The 13225-nt window shown below is 38.5% G+C and overlaps 1 protein-coding gene across 5 annotated transcripts in view; it reads left to right on the top strand.

The window, feature by feature from the left end:
- Window positions 1-12137, top strand: part of Dys (Dystrophin) — a 257169-nt gene extending 245032 nt beyond the window's left edge. For 2 of the 5 annotated variants that reach the window (XM_080274262.1, XM_080274261.1), the window contains exons 19-20: window positions 834-962; window positions 9713-12137. In XM_080274262.1, the coding sequence (XP_080130388.1) occupies window positions 834-962; window positions 9713-9849 (266 nt within the window). In that variant the 3' untranslated portion in view covers window positions 9850-12137. Of the gene's footprint in view, window positions 1-833; window positions 963-5023; window positions 5046-9712 lie in introns of all 5 variants that reach the window. The other 3 variants (XM_080274263.1, XM_080274265.1, XM_080274264.1) reach the window with 3 other exon arrangements.
- The last annotated feature ends 1088 nt before the right edge of the window (window positions 12138-13225 follow it).

Genomic DNA, 13225 nt, shown 5'->3' with positions numbered 1-13225 from the left:
ATGCTTGTGGGATACTTCAGCTTTAGGTATTTATAGGAGCTTTGGGTTTCACCTTGCTTGGGGATTTATGGTATGTCCATGCTTTGATTACAGTGTTTGCAGGGTTTACAATGCTCTTAATGCTTATTGGTGTTGGGGACAGTATTTACAAGTCTTGATATTTAGTGTGACATTTTAAACATCAGGTAGTAATAAGAGCTTGTGGTTTCACATTGCTTTTATGTCCATGCTTAAAATACTTTCGGGTATGGGATCAGCTTGAGTTAGTCTGTTTAGGAATTGGTGTCCTTGTAACTAACTATTGTGTTGGGTCTTTTTTTTCATTGTCCCCTCCCTTTCTATGCTTTTCACCTATTCCTATTTTTGTCACATTTCTTTGTCTTTTTCATTATCCCCTTGTCCTTCCTCATCATATTTTCTTCCTTCCACTTCTTCCTCCTTCCTTCTTTCCATCCCATCTTTCTTCTTCCTTTTTCCCACTGCCTTAATCCTTTCCACTCTTATATTCCATCCCACTCCCTCCTCCTCCTTCCCACTCCCCCCTTCTTCCCAATCCCTCCTTTGTCTGACTTCCTTCTTGTTCTTCCCATTCCATCCATCTTTCCACTCCCACCTTGTTCTTCCCACTTCCTCCATGTTCTTCTCACTCCCTCCTTCATCCCACTCCCTCCTCCATCCCTTTCCTTCCTTCTTCCCACTCCCTCCTTGTTCTTCCTACTCTTCCTTCCCACTTCTGAATTCCTCCTTTCATTTCCTTCTCCTTCCTCCTGTATACTCCATTCTTCCCTACCACCCTCCTATCTTCCCCAAAACCTGAACCTGTCAAACCACAGGTGGCTTAGGTTCAGGCGGGGCGGTCAGCAGTGCATACGATGGCCTCGATCAAATGTCAGAGTATGTCAGGCCTCCCCCACCCCCAATGGGATCAGTGGCTCATGTGGGCAACCTATTCTCACGAGCAGGTACCCCAGAGATGAACGCAGAATGATATAAGCATGGTCGATTTTTTTTCTCTTTATTTTGCATGAATTTCACACGTCATGCATATATTAATTGTCCTTTCTCCTGGTCCTCCACCATAGTTAAAGTTGTCTGTCACTCATATATAGTTATATTTTCCTCTCCCACACCCCGTTCATATTGTTTACATTGCAGCCTGGGGTTATTGTTATTATTGTTATTTTATTTTTATTTTTTTAACAATTCCCCGCCAAATTAGTGATTTCCCATCATTTGTTTTTTTTCTTTATTCAATACATTCCAGACATTAACTTGATATTTTTTTTTAACCATTCCCCACCAAATTAGTGATTTCCCACCATTTTTTTTTTTTTTCTTTTTTCAATGCATTCCAGACATTAACTTGATGTAAGCATGATCAGCATTTAGCATGGAAGTGAATTTATTCAGTTATTTTTTGTTTCAGTTTTGACAGTTATTTCATTTTCATTTTCCAACCCAACTCCATTTATTTATTGTATGGCACCCTTTCTTTTAACCAAATCATTTTTGTTTTCGCTTTCCCATCCAGTCCCATCCACTTGATTTTAATTTCTTCCCTTTCTTTATCAGTGTCCTTAGGATGGTGATTTTTTATGTTTTCCTGGTTACCAGTAGACAGTTGATTAATCTTAGGAGAAAGAGAGACCCCCATAGTAATGGGGTAGTAAACTAGCTCAAGCAAGCCCTTTAACTCAGAGATGTCTTTTATTTACTATGGTCATGTATTATTGAGGCATTCCACAGAAGTCAGTCAGTCACTCAGTTAAAATAAAGTAATACCATACCTCCTCTTGTGGAGCATTTGTGCTGGAATTGGCCATGACACAGTAGAGGTTTTCCTTTGGCTGAAAGCTGAAGCAGGTACTCAAAATTGCTAATGTCTTTTCAACGGTTGCTGGAAATTTGGAAGAAAAGAAATCTCAGTTGCATGATAAAAACTTTTATTGAATGAGAGTCGCCGCTTGACTCTCTTGATATAGCGTCCTTCCAAAGGGTGATGATTTTGTGGCTAGTTCCCAAGCCTGTAGCCTCATTTCACTTGCACTCATGTACCTCCTAGGATCAGTGATAGCTAGCCACCTACTAGTACTACAAAAAACAATCATTCCTGTCATGTAGCATTTATGTACAGTGTTATTACGCCCTTTTCACCCAGTCCTCTTGTTTTTTCTTCTGTCAGGCTTGGTTCCAAAGCATTTTGCAACCTGCTGTACATAGTGATTGAGCCTCATGTTAAAGCCTTTGTATACTGCATGAACATCAGCTTGTCAGATTTTGTCTGAGTTTAATTACTGTAATTATGGTTTGCGATTTTTGGCAGAAAATGACACTGGGAACAAATCCTAACTCCTTCATGCATATTCTGCTTTGTGTTGTTTAGGTTGGCATTTTGGCTTGGCATTGCTTGACACTTTTTGTGTGTGTGTGTGTGTGTGTATTTTTTACCACTATGAATAACCTTCTGTAAGTTTGTGTCAGATGATTTATATACTGCTGTTTATGCAAATTCTTGCTTGTGCTTTGTGCAGGGTTGGTTCATGTAGTTGCTTTTTCTTTCTTTCTTTCTTTTCCACTAGACTCTTCATTAACTTGGAAAGAGGTCCTTCATTGTGAAGGAGTTAGAAACGCTTTCCATTGACCCCTACAGTACAGCACGACTTTTTTTTTTTTTCTTGATGCTATCAGACAATTGCTTGTACAGTACTGTATAGTGAAGGAGTGACTTTTGACCTTGCAATGCTTCGGGTATTGTGTTGGTGCTATTTTTATTATGTGATGGAATTCTGCCTGTATGCTTTTGTATGTAAATTCCTTTCCATGCTAGATCTAGCATTAGTAGTGAATGTGCCTTTGATAATAATGGTATTCAGAGCTGTTACTAGGTGTAAAGTGTTGTGTGCAATGAAATCTGTTACATGATATTTTAGAAATTCTCCTTTTAGCTTAAAGCATACAAATCATTAAAAGGCAAAAAATTGCATGACTCTGGGATTAGTGTGCCTGTACATATTTTAGCATGAAATAATCTAATATTAACATTTCACAGTAAACTGCCAGGCATTTTTTTAATGTTGATGTTCTCCCAGGGGCGTGCCTAGATATTTGGGGGCCCGGGGGGGGGCTAGGTTCTTTGCGGGGCCACCCTCCTGGAGGGGGGCCCCCGCAAAGAACCTAGCCCCCCTAATTCTCACAACTTATCTAATATCTCAGACAGGATTGTCAGGATGATAAATGTATACAGTTTTAAATATTAATAAAAAAGCTTATGAATTTTTAAGGCTTTTGGGGCCCCCCCTCAATAGGGGGCCTGGGGAGCAGTTTCAAACAGCCCTCCCCCCCTGCCTCCCCCTCAGGTATGCCCCTGTGTTCTCCATTTGTATTGTGCCATATACCAGTCATGCAATTTTTTTTTTTTTTTTTTTTTATTTAATAGAAATTGTTGACGCACATAATACAGTGAAAAATTCAGAAAGCTTAGATTGTGTGGATTTCCACATGCATTTGAGGCTCATGCAATCAGAAGACTGAATCACTTACCCACTGCCTTTGGGTTTCATGTTGCAGGCTTACTAAAAGATTAAGTGCATGCTTTTGAAGGGTATATTTCCTGTCTTTTGAGGCCAAGTACTTCAGTTGTAGGGTTAGCTACTGAGATACCTAACAAATAATAAAAGAGCACAGACTTCTGTCTCAGTGAGCCTCATTTATTTTTTTCTGTTTTTGCAAAAAAGTAAGTATACCCTGTAATTTGATTTGGAGTATTTCAGTTACTGTCATGTATGCCATCAAGTGGGGCAATTCCAGACATGTGAAACAGCAGCAAACAGCTGCATTTAAATTAAAATACATGTAATGCTGTCTCAGTACCCACATTAATGAACATCATAGGCAAACTTTCAAATGTGTGCAACATTTCCATGCTGGAAGTGGGGCTAGAGCTAGCTTTGTGGCTAGGATGAGAAGTGGTTGGAAGAAGTTCAGGGAGCTCTTGCCTTTCCTGACATTGAGAGGACTCTCCCTACGTGCTAAGGGGTCTTTGTATGCAGCATGTATTAGGAGTGTAATGCTGTATCGTAGTGAGACTGAGCAGTGAAGGAGGAAGATATTCGCCGGCTCAGACATACAGAAGTGACAATGATTAGGTGGATGTGCAGTGCATCCCTGCGTCCAAGGTCTGGAGGGGCTGGGTTTACAATGGAAGAGTTGAGAGGTAGGATGGGACTGGAGTGTATTGGTGTTGTGATGAGGAGAGGTAGATTGAGATGGTTTGGACATGTGGAGAGGATGGGGGATGATAATTGGGTGAGGAAGGTGAGAAGCGTTAATACTGGGGGTGGGGTTATGAGGGGTAGACCAAGAAAGACATGGGACGTGGTCATTAAGTGTGACATCAGGGTTAAGGGACTGAACAGGGAGGCTGCAATGGATCATGCAGCGTGGAGAGCCGCCATTAGGTGACCAAGGCTGACACATGCAAGCATGTTGGAGCCTTTAAAAATGAAACGAAACGAGAAAAAGTTATATGAAGATATGGAAGATATTTGTCTACAAATGTCCCACATACCTGAAATTGCCCCACCTAACAGTGTTGACCGAGATTTGCTTTGTTAATCTCAAGTAAAAACAGAACTGTATACTGTATTTGTAGGTTCTTTGTATGTATATAGATGATTGAAGAGGCTCGCTGATACCATATTAGTTTATTAATTCCTTTCATTATTATTCATGCCATTGGTAACAGAAGCACAATATGGTTAGGATAAATGACAGAGATCATACTGAAGAGAAATGATAAGTATTTTTGTGCTGAAAGTTTCATTATGTATGTGATGAAAGATATATTTTAGAACTCATTATTGTAATAGAAAAATTATTTTAGGTATGTAAGTGGTGCTGCTCTGGAAAAAAAAAAAAAAAAAAGAGAGAGAGAGAGAGAGAGAGAGAGAGAGAGAAGGGAGGTGGCACTATAAATACAGTAATTAGAATATGATATAACTGCTTTTATTCTTTTTGCATGCAGCGCCTTATAGGAGTTCTGGCTGGTAAGTTGTGTCTATTACCTCCATGAATTATCTGCAGTATCTTCATGTGTATCAGTCAAAGCTGTTCATATGTTTACCCAAAAACGTAGTCACTTGTGTTTTGTTTTCCTGATGAGAATTTGACCTGCTATCCTAATGAGGGACTTTTGAGTGTCATCTGCCTATATCTGAAAAAGTAACCTAACTATTGTGGCTGTACTATATGTCTGGGTAAACTTATGAGTTAGCAAAACCATACACCAATAAAGTCATTAAAATACTTATTGATTAAAAATATAACACCCATGCCTGACTGGCTATTTTGCATATGCGTACATTAATCTTCCATCCAGCATTCCCTTACACACAGTCGTTTCGTTATATTACAATACTAATGAGCTCAGTGGAATTGACTTTCATAAATGCACTCATATCATCTCTCTCTGTGAGAAAAGTGCTTTCTTGAAGTTTGTCAATGCCTTAGTTTTCTGCAACTTAATATTTGCCAAATACCACCACTTGACATTTGTTTCCAAATGTCACAGGCGACTGTTCCCAAGACCGGAGAAAACATAGCCCACTTTTCGGTAGCTCTCAGTGTAGGCAGATGTGCATGTGGTTCATTTACTACACCATTATGGCGATCAGTCAAGGTTTTGAAGTCCAATCTTTGTTTGATTCTTATGATGTACTTGATTTATGCAATGAGGAAATAAGATAATCATAGGTTAGCCTAGAACGTGTGCTGCTAATTGCGCATGATTAAACTACTTCCCTCACTCCGAGGACAGGTCACTTTATTCTATGTTCTTACGATTTTGTTCAGCTCAAGGGAGACTGAACTGGATGATGATACAGTCTTCATTAACCCCCTTCAGTATGAGAGTGTTCTAAATAGTAAAATCATCTGGTAGCAAGAATAAAACTAGTTATTTCATCTTACAGAAAGTTGGGCTTCTGACATCATGCTCATTCTGTCTGTATTACATGTTAATATCCTCTTGTATGTTAAATGATGCAAACTGTTGATATTAAAATACACATACATTTTGTTTCTTCAGTTTTCATATTTTGAATAAACATTAAGGTGGCAACTTTTTGCTGAGATGCCTATTAAGTGCAAGGTATTATACAGTTAAAACTTGACTAGGTAATGTAATTTTGTCATAAATACAAATAAAAATTCATAACAGTAGTAATAAAAGTCGCTAGGCATTCTTTTCTTTTTGGTGCACCAGTGCAAGCCATTAATTCCCTTTGTACATCAACTTACAGAAAAAAGACAAAGATTTAAAAAATCACTATTAAATATAAATAGGTATGTACAGTATATACATACATAAATAAAGGGAGCGGCTCAGATTTGTTGTCATTACTAGGATAGGACATTGATATAAAAGAAGGCTAATGAGCAATTCCTAAAGTAATTCGGCAGCCTCTAATGTGCATGTGCGAGTCTCTTAGTGGTATGTTAAACGCCTAAATTTACAAAGTATTAAATTGCAGCTAATACAAGGACTGTCATTACAAAAATTGATGTTAATAATAAATAATAGGCAAGCTTTAATGAAATGAAGGATCGACTACTCAGTAATCCAAATACAGTTTATGCAAGGCGAACTTGTGATGGGCAGACACTTGGGTATCGAGTCTGTGATCATAAATCCTAAAGTTATGCTAATTAAGGAGATCATTCCTATTGATTATGATTTTTCTAAGTAATATTTTAGTAATTTCAAAGCCATATACAATTACTATTCTCACAGTTCGACACTGGAGTAAAAATAATACACAATTATTACAAGCATGGTAACCAGCAAAGGACTAGCGCAGGACTGAGTTGGGAATGACTCAGCACTCTGAAAGACCCTCATTAAGGATTTTTAAAAATGTATATCCATCCATCCATCCATCATCCAATCCTGCATTGCCCCATTGGGAGCGTAGGAGCCTGGGGCTAGGCAGTTGGTCCCGACATTTCAAATGAGAGTGACCAGCCTCACTCATCCCTGAGTGGCATTACATGAGCAATCAACCCCAACCACCCCTTGGATATAAACCTTCACCGGCTCAATCCAATTGGAGTGCAATAATTACCCACTAAACCAGTTGGTCCCGACATTTCAAATGAGAGTGACCAGCCTCACTCATCCCTGAGTGGCATTACATGAGCAATCAACCCCAACCACCCCTTGGATATAAACCTTCACCGGCTCAATCCAATTGGAGTGCAATAATTACCCACTAAACCACCAGGCGCCAAAATTTGGTTATATGGTTACCACCCAGCGTTGTAAATGGTTTCCTGGTGCACAGGAAACCATTTGGCTTGTCACTCAGTGTAGAGTCACCCACAGGCTGAAAAAATGTATATGCTTTATGCAAATATAAGTATGATAAAAAATGGGGCACTCACCATCCACTCATTCAATGTAGTGCTGCTTTGGGTGTCTGCCTTTCCTCTCTTCCATCCTTCCTCTCTTCCATCCTTCCTCTTCTGGTATTCTTTCCTTCACGCTTTTCTTTTTCTTCTGCCTACGGATGGCTTTACATTCCCTCTTCTCTCTGTCTTTCCTTCATTCTTTCCTCTTCCTTCTGCCTATGGGTAACTCTACACTGAGTGACAAGCCAAATGGTTTCCTGTACACCGGGAAACCATTTACTCTGGTGGGTGGTAACCATATAACCAAATTATGGCACCTGGTGGTTTAGTGGGTAATTAAAGTGCTCCAATCGGATTGAGCTTGTGTAGAGTTATATCCAAGGGGTGGTTGGGGTTTATTGCTCACGTAATGCCACTCAGGGATGAGTGAGGCTGGTCACTCTCATCTGAAATGTCAGGACCATCTTGCCTAGCCCCTGATTCCTACGTTTCTCATGGGGGCGACATAGGATTGGATGATGGATGGATGAAAAAATTGTAATCAGTATTGATTCATCATCATCATTTATTATGTGGTAACCCAAACCATATTTCCACTTTTGCAAATATAATTGATGAAATCTATAAAAAGAAAACTGATAACTAATGTAAAAAATAGAATTGGTAGCAAAATGCTGAGCAAAAATGAACCACACTTTAATTTCGCCATTCATTTACCCTGTGTATTTCTCGGCTTGAAATCAACAAGGAATCTATATAGAACAAATTACAGTATAAGGTTAGGAAATGAAATATTTGCAAGATACAGACTGGTAACTATAGTCTTAGGGTTAAAATTTTTGCTTTACTGGCTGTTGTCCTCATACCTCCATTTATTGCTTTACTAATCAAGTAACTGATAAGTATTAGATTAATAGGGATAGTGCATGATTTGCAGTAATGTTGATTTACTTGTGCTGTACTGTACATGGAATGTGTCAATTCTGATTTAGGTTGGTATTTCTTTTTACATTTTTGGTGTTATGAGTACAGGAAATGAAATAGATATAAAACTAGTATACCTAACACTCCACAAATTACAGAACAAAGCCATTCAGTCTTATTGAAAGTACTGTACTATTTTTTAAATTTTCATGGGTTATGATGGTGGTTATAAAGTGGAACCCAGTAGAAAAGCCACTATGCTTAAAATGGGAGGCCGCAGGAGTATTTAAGAGATCAAGCTTTTTCTTTGTTGCAGTAATGAATAAGTAAGTTTATCCCATACATGTCTTAATAAGGAAGAGTATTCTGTTTCTTAAAGATAGTATACTGAGTTTTATGTTTGTTAAATAGTATTATAAATGAAACTCCTTCATGAATATACATCTGTTGCATGAGGAGTTTAACTCAGCACAGTTTAATTCTTTTCTCTCTACATAAGATTTCAATCAGCATAAAAGAGGCTTTTCAAACAGGAGTGATTTGGTGCAACCTTCACGAACCCCATCATTACTAGTGATTCTTTTCTAACTTTAATTAAATCATCTGGTACAGCAAAGAAAAATGATCAAATTCTGTCATTGTAGTGAAAGGAGGTTAAGCATGCCTGAGCTTTTGGTTTTAATTACAAGTTTTTGGTGTTAATTACCTTACATTTTTTATTCTAAATGGACTTTAGAATTAGGTAATGATGTATGGTCTGCAGTGTCATATTTCAGTGGGGGATTTTTTTTTTTTTCCCTCAATATATTGAAGTTGATTGAATAAAAAAAAAGTTACATGATGGTGTAATACAGTAAACCCTCATTAAAGCAAACTCAGTGGGGCAAGAGGGTGATGTGATATCCTAGAATTTGCCTTAGCATTGTTCAGTAGTTATATTGATTTATGAACCCATGTTTGTTACAGTATACACCTACTTTAGTTGAGTCAGTGTGTCCCACAGTCATCCTTTGTGTGGTGTGTGTGTGTGTTACAATTTTCAATGCCAATGAATAGTTTTTTAGTTCTCAAAGTTACAAAAATTGAGTGAAGCATATAAAGATTAATATAAAATCAGTGAGGCAGAAGTCTGTTACCCTCTTAAGTGGTTGTTTGGTCAATCAGATGCATTTTACTTATATGCTAACCAATATTTGTTATATGAGAAAATTGTTCAGTAGACTCACAGAGATTGTTATAGCCAAAATTATAAAGATGTTCATTAAATGGAGGGTTTACTGTAGCTCAGTTTTGGTATCATGGTACTGTATAAGAATATTAGAATCATATAAGTCAGGTAAGGTATAAATGACTGGTTTGAGGTGTAAATTCTGGTTTGCAGGGGAACTGGGGAAGGTGGTTGGCACTCTAGTAGCCACAATGACCCACGAGCAGGAGAGCGACTGGCCTAGCGAGGGGGACCAGCAGAGGGAGCTGGAGGACCAAGACGGCGACGAAAAGGAGGGCAGGCCAATGTGAGCAAGAGGCCAAGTTCAAGTTCAAGTGGAGAACGAGTGGAAAGGGCACGGGAGGACAAAATGAAAGAGGAGGAAACAGGATAAAAGGGTACAGGTGGATGAGAAGAAAGCAGGTTGAGGAGTGGAATGAGCATAGTTGGATAAAATGGAAGAGGACAGTGAAGAGGCAGCAAGATGGGGAGTAGAAAGGGCATGGGAGGATGACATGGAAGCAGGATGAAGAGTGAAAATGTGAATCAAGAGAATAGGAATGAATATGAGTATTGGAAGAAGAAAAGGAGCACATTATAAAAGATTAAGAAGGGATGAGAAATGTGGCTTAGGAAGAGTTACGCTATGTACATGGAAGAAGAAAAGGGAGATTTGATATTATGTTGAGTATAGGATATAAAGATGGCAAGATCATAACAAAAATCATGTGAATAGTGGGTAGATGAGAAACAAAATAAAGACTATGTGTAAGAAAGAAAAATGTGATAAGTCTCACTGTAGGGAGGATGTGTGTGAACAAGAAGATGCTACCCTTACTGCTGTGGTGGTGGCTTTATGGTGCTGGTGACATGCTGGAAGTTTGGTGAGCAAAGAATGTTAGCCGTATTTTGTACCCAGTGAATTAGGTAAAAATGACATGTAAAGGATATAGCTGGATAGCATTCTGTTAAAAAAAAAAAAAGCCATAGCACCTCAGTATGTATTAAAATAAATTTTCATCTTCAAGACAAAATCCTGCTGCAGCAAGTCTTCTTTAAAATGTTGTGAAGTGTGTGTAAAGAATGTTGTAACTTCACTGAATCCCCCAACCACAACAGCACTTACCTGCGATCCTCCCAGCCTACGCCCAATCCAGTCCTCTACATCAGCCACTGGAAGAATCATGCAGGAGATGATAGGATTGCTGGCAAGAAGATGGAACATGTATTTGGCCTTCCTTTCCTTCCTTTCCACCCAGTCTCCACATCCCTCCCATACAGTCCTCAAGGATGTTTGACTGCTAAGTGTCTCATATTGAAAAAATAAATACAAAAGAAGATGAGGTTCTCAAGTAATGTAGCTTCAGCCAACCTTTCCTTCCATCACCTTACTTCCTCTTCTCCCCTTCCTTCACATCATATCAATTTTTTTATACGCTCGTGCTAGGATACTATGGTGTACATTAACTTTTTGAATGAGAGAGGAAGGGAAGGAAAGGGCAGTTGATGATACCCATAAAATTACTCATGGTTTGTAAAACATGCACAATACTAGTAGGTGAGATTGAAATGGGTTTTTTAAAAATTTTGTGGCTAATGGTTATTTACCCTCTAAGCAACCCTTCCTCGTGTATGTCTCCCCAAAAGTAGCAGTTGTATGCCTGAATCAAAAAAAGCAAGCAAGAATTTGGTTCACAAGTCACGTGTGTGTTAGACAACCGAGTTCCATAGGTAATGTATCAAAGGCTCGCTCACTCTTCGTATTACAAAGTGAGCGTCGTAGTCATTTGTCGATGGTGCAAAGAACATAATGATGATACCCTATATGTGATACCCCCAAGCAGAAGTGTCAATACAATGCCAATTATTTTATTCTAGTGTTTAAAATTTTATTTTGGTGGTTTGTTGATCCAAGACATCAGTCGGGATGAAGACCATGACCTACAAGCAGGTTGGAATCTGCAGATGACTTTTTTTTTTTTTTTAGTAAGTAATGCCACCAGGGGTATAGGTCGGTCACCTAACCTTAACTGTTTTAGACCATGGTAGCCTAGGCTTGGGTCCCTACACCTCACATGGGGTAGGAATGGACTGGCTTTTTCTCTTTTTCTTTTCTTTCTTTTTTTTTTAAATCCACATTCTGTATATTTCCCAATGTTATTTTGTACTAAGATGATGGGAATTTTTGGTTCACTGGCAACCATACTCCTGATCAGAAGTTCTTCAGTTAGTATCCCTTTGACTGCAAGTGACCGTAAGTGTACATATCATAATTCATAGAAAAAAAGTAAAAGTTATATGGAAGTGGCATGTTGGTTATAGATTATAGTTTTTATGGATATGTTTTATTTTATTTTCTCTCTGTCTGTCTCCCACTATGCCTCTTCTGTCATTACCTGCTTGTCAATACTTATCCCCAATACCTTGTTTATAGTTATGTTGTAGTTGTCATATTTTTTTTGTTCATGTAACTTGCAGCTATTTTGGAATTTACTCTCCTTTATTTTGGTTTGAAGTGAATGAGAAAATATTAGAAAATCAGGTTGTTTGATGAACTTTTAATCGATTCTTAATATTTGCTTAGAATTAACAAATAAAAGTGGCTATGATGTTGAACAGTGTCTCCATAACCTAATTTGTTTACACTTTCCACACAGGCAGATAGAATAGGTTTACCAGGACAAGAGGGAGTCATTATTACTGACGACTGAGTACAGTCACACAACATCTAGGATTTGCGCAGGCAAAATGCTGCTTCAAGTTCGAGAGTCAGTACCTGGTAAGTGATAGATGTAAGTTTGGTTCATAATGAGATTTTATTGACACAATATGCACTCTTGATTTCTAGTGAAAATAGTAATTCATTAGAAGCATTACTGAAGCAACTGTTTGTGGAGAGCTTGTACTGAGTGAAAGCATGGAAGATGAACAGTGGCACAGCAGACAAGATGGGGACGTGAATGAGAAACTAGAAAATGCCAATGGGAAAAGTCAAATGCTGACAGTGTGGAAAGTGTGTCCTAAGAAAATGTTTTCTATAACTGATTTTGAAAAATCAATATGTAATTCAGACTATGATGATAGGAATGATTATTATGCATTTTGTTGATGCTAAACCCGGATCGTGCATGGCCCAGCAGACCCATAAGCAAGTGCCTCTTGGGTCGTCCCATAGGTTCCTCACACAAATGATGTGTCTGTGTCGTAGTGTGGCATGATTTGTGCAGTGCTCCATATTGTAGGTTATGTTATGTAGGCCTGTTCTACAAGTGGGGAACGTCTTATATGTAATTCACCCAAAATCTGAGTTAGTAACCAAGAAGGGAGAGTATGATGACTTGATCCAAATCCAGCAATGTGGGCTTTCTCACCTTTTTTATGGATACCTCAGAGAGGTTGATATTGGGTTGGGGGCTTGTAGTAAAGTGTTCTGATCGAGGAGGTGTACTGTATTGCCCTGCATGTGAAATGAGTACAGTATGTAGGTATTTCATTATTGTTAGTGTTGGATTGTGTGGAGGTCAAATGTTATTGAAGAGGGTCTGGTAATGTTAATGTTGTGAAGTTGTTTGTTTGGCTTTGTCATATACCCTAGCAACAAGTGTTGTGTGATTGTTTTTTGTGTTTAGTTGTGTTTGCATGGCTGTGCCATACTGTAATGGTGGGTGGTATGTATTAGCACAGGCT

This window comes from Coenobita brevimanus, chromosome 57 (genome assembly GCF_032717465.1).
Source record: "Coenobita brevimanus isolate Jiangsu-jjx chromosome 57, ASM3271746v2, whole genome shotgun sequence".
NCBI classification, from domain to species: Eukaryota; Metazoa; Arthropoda; class Malacostraca; order Decapoda; family Coenobitidae; genus Coenobita; species Coenobita brevimanus.
This window is presented reverse-complemented; position numbering and strand designations above follow the sequence as displayed.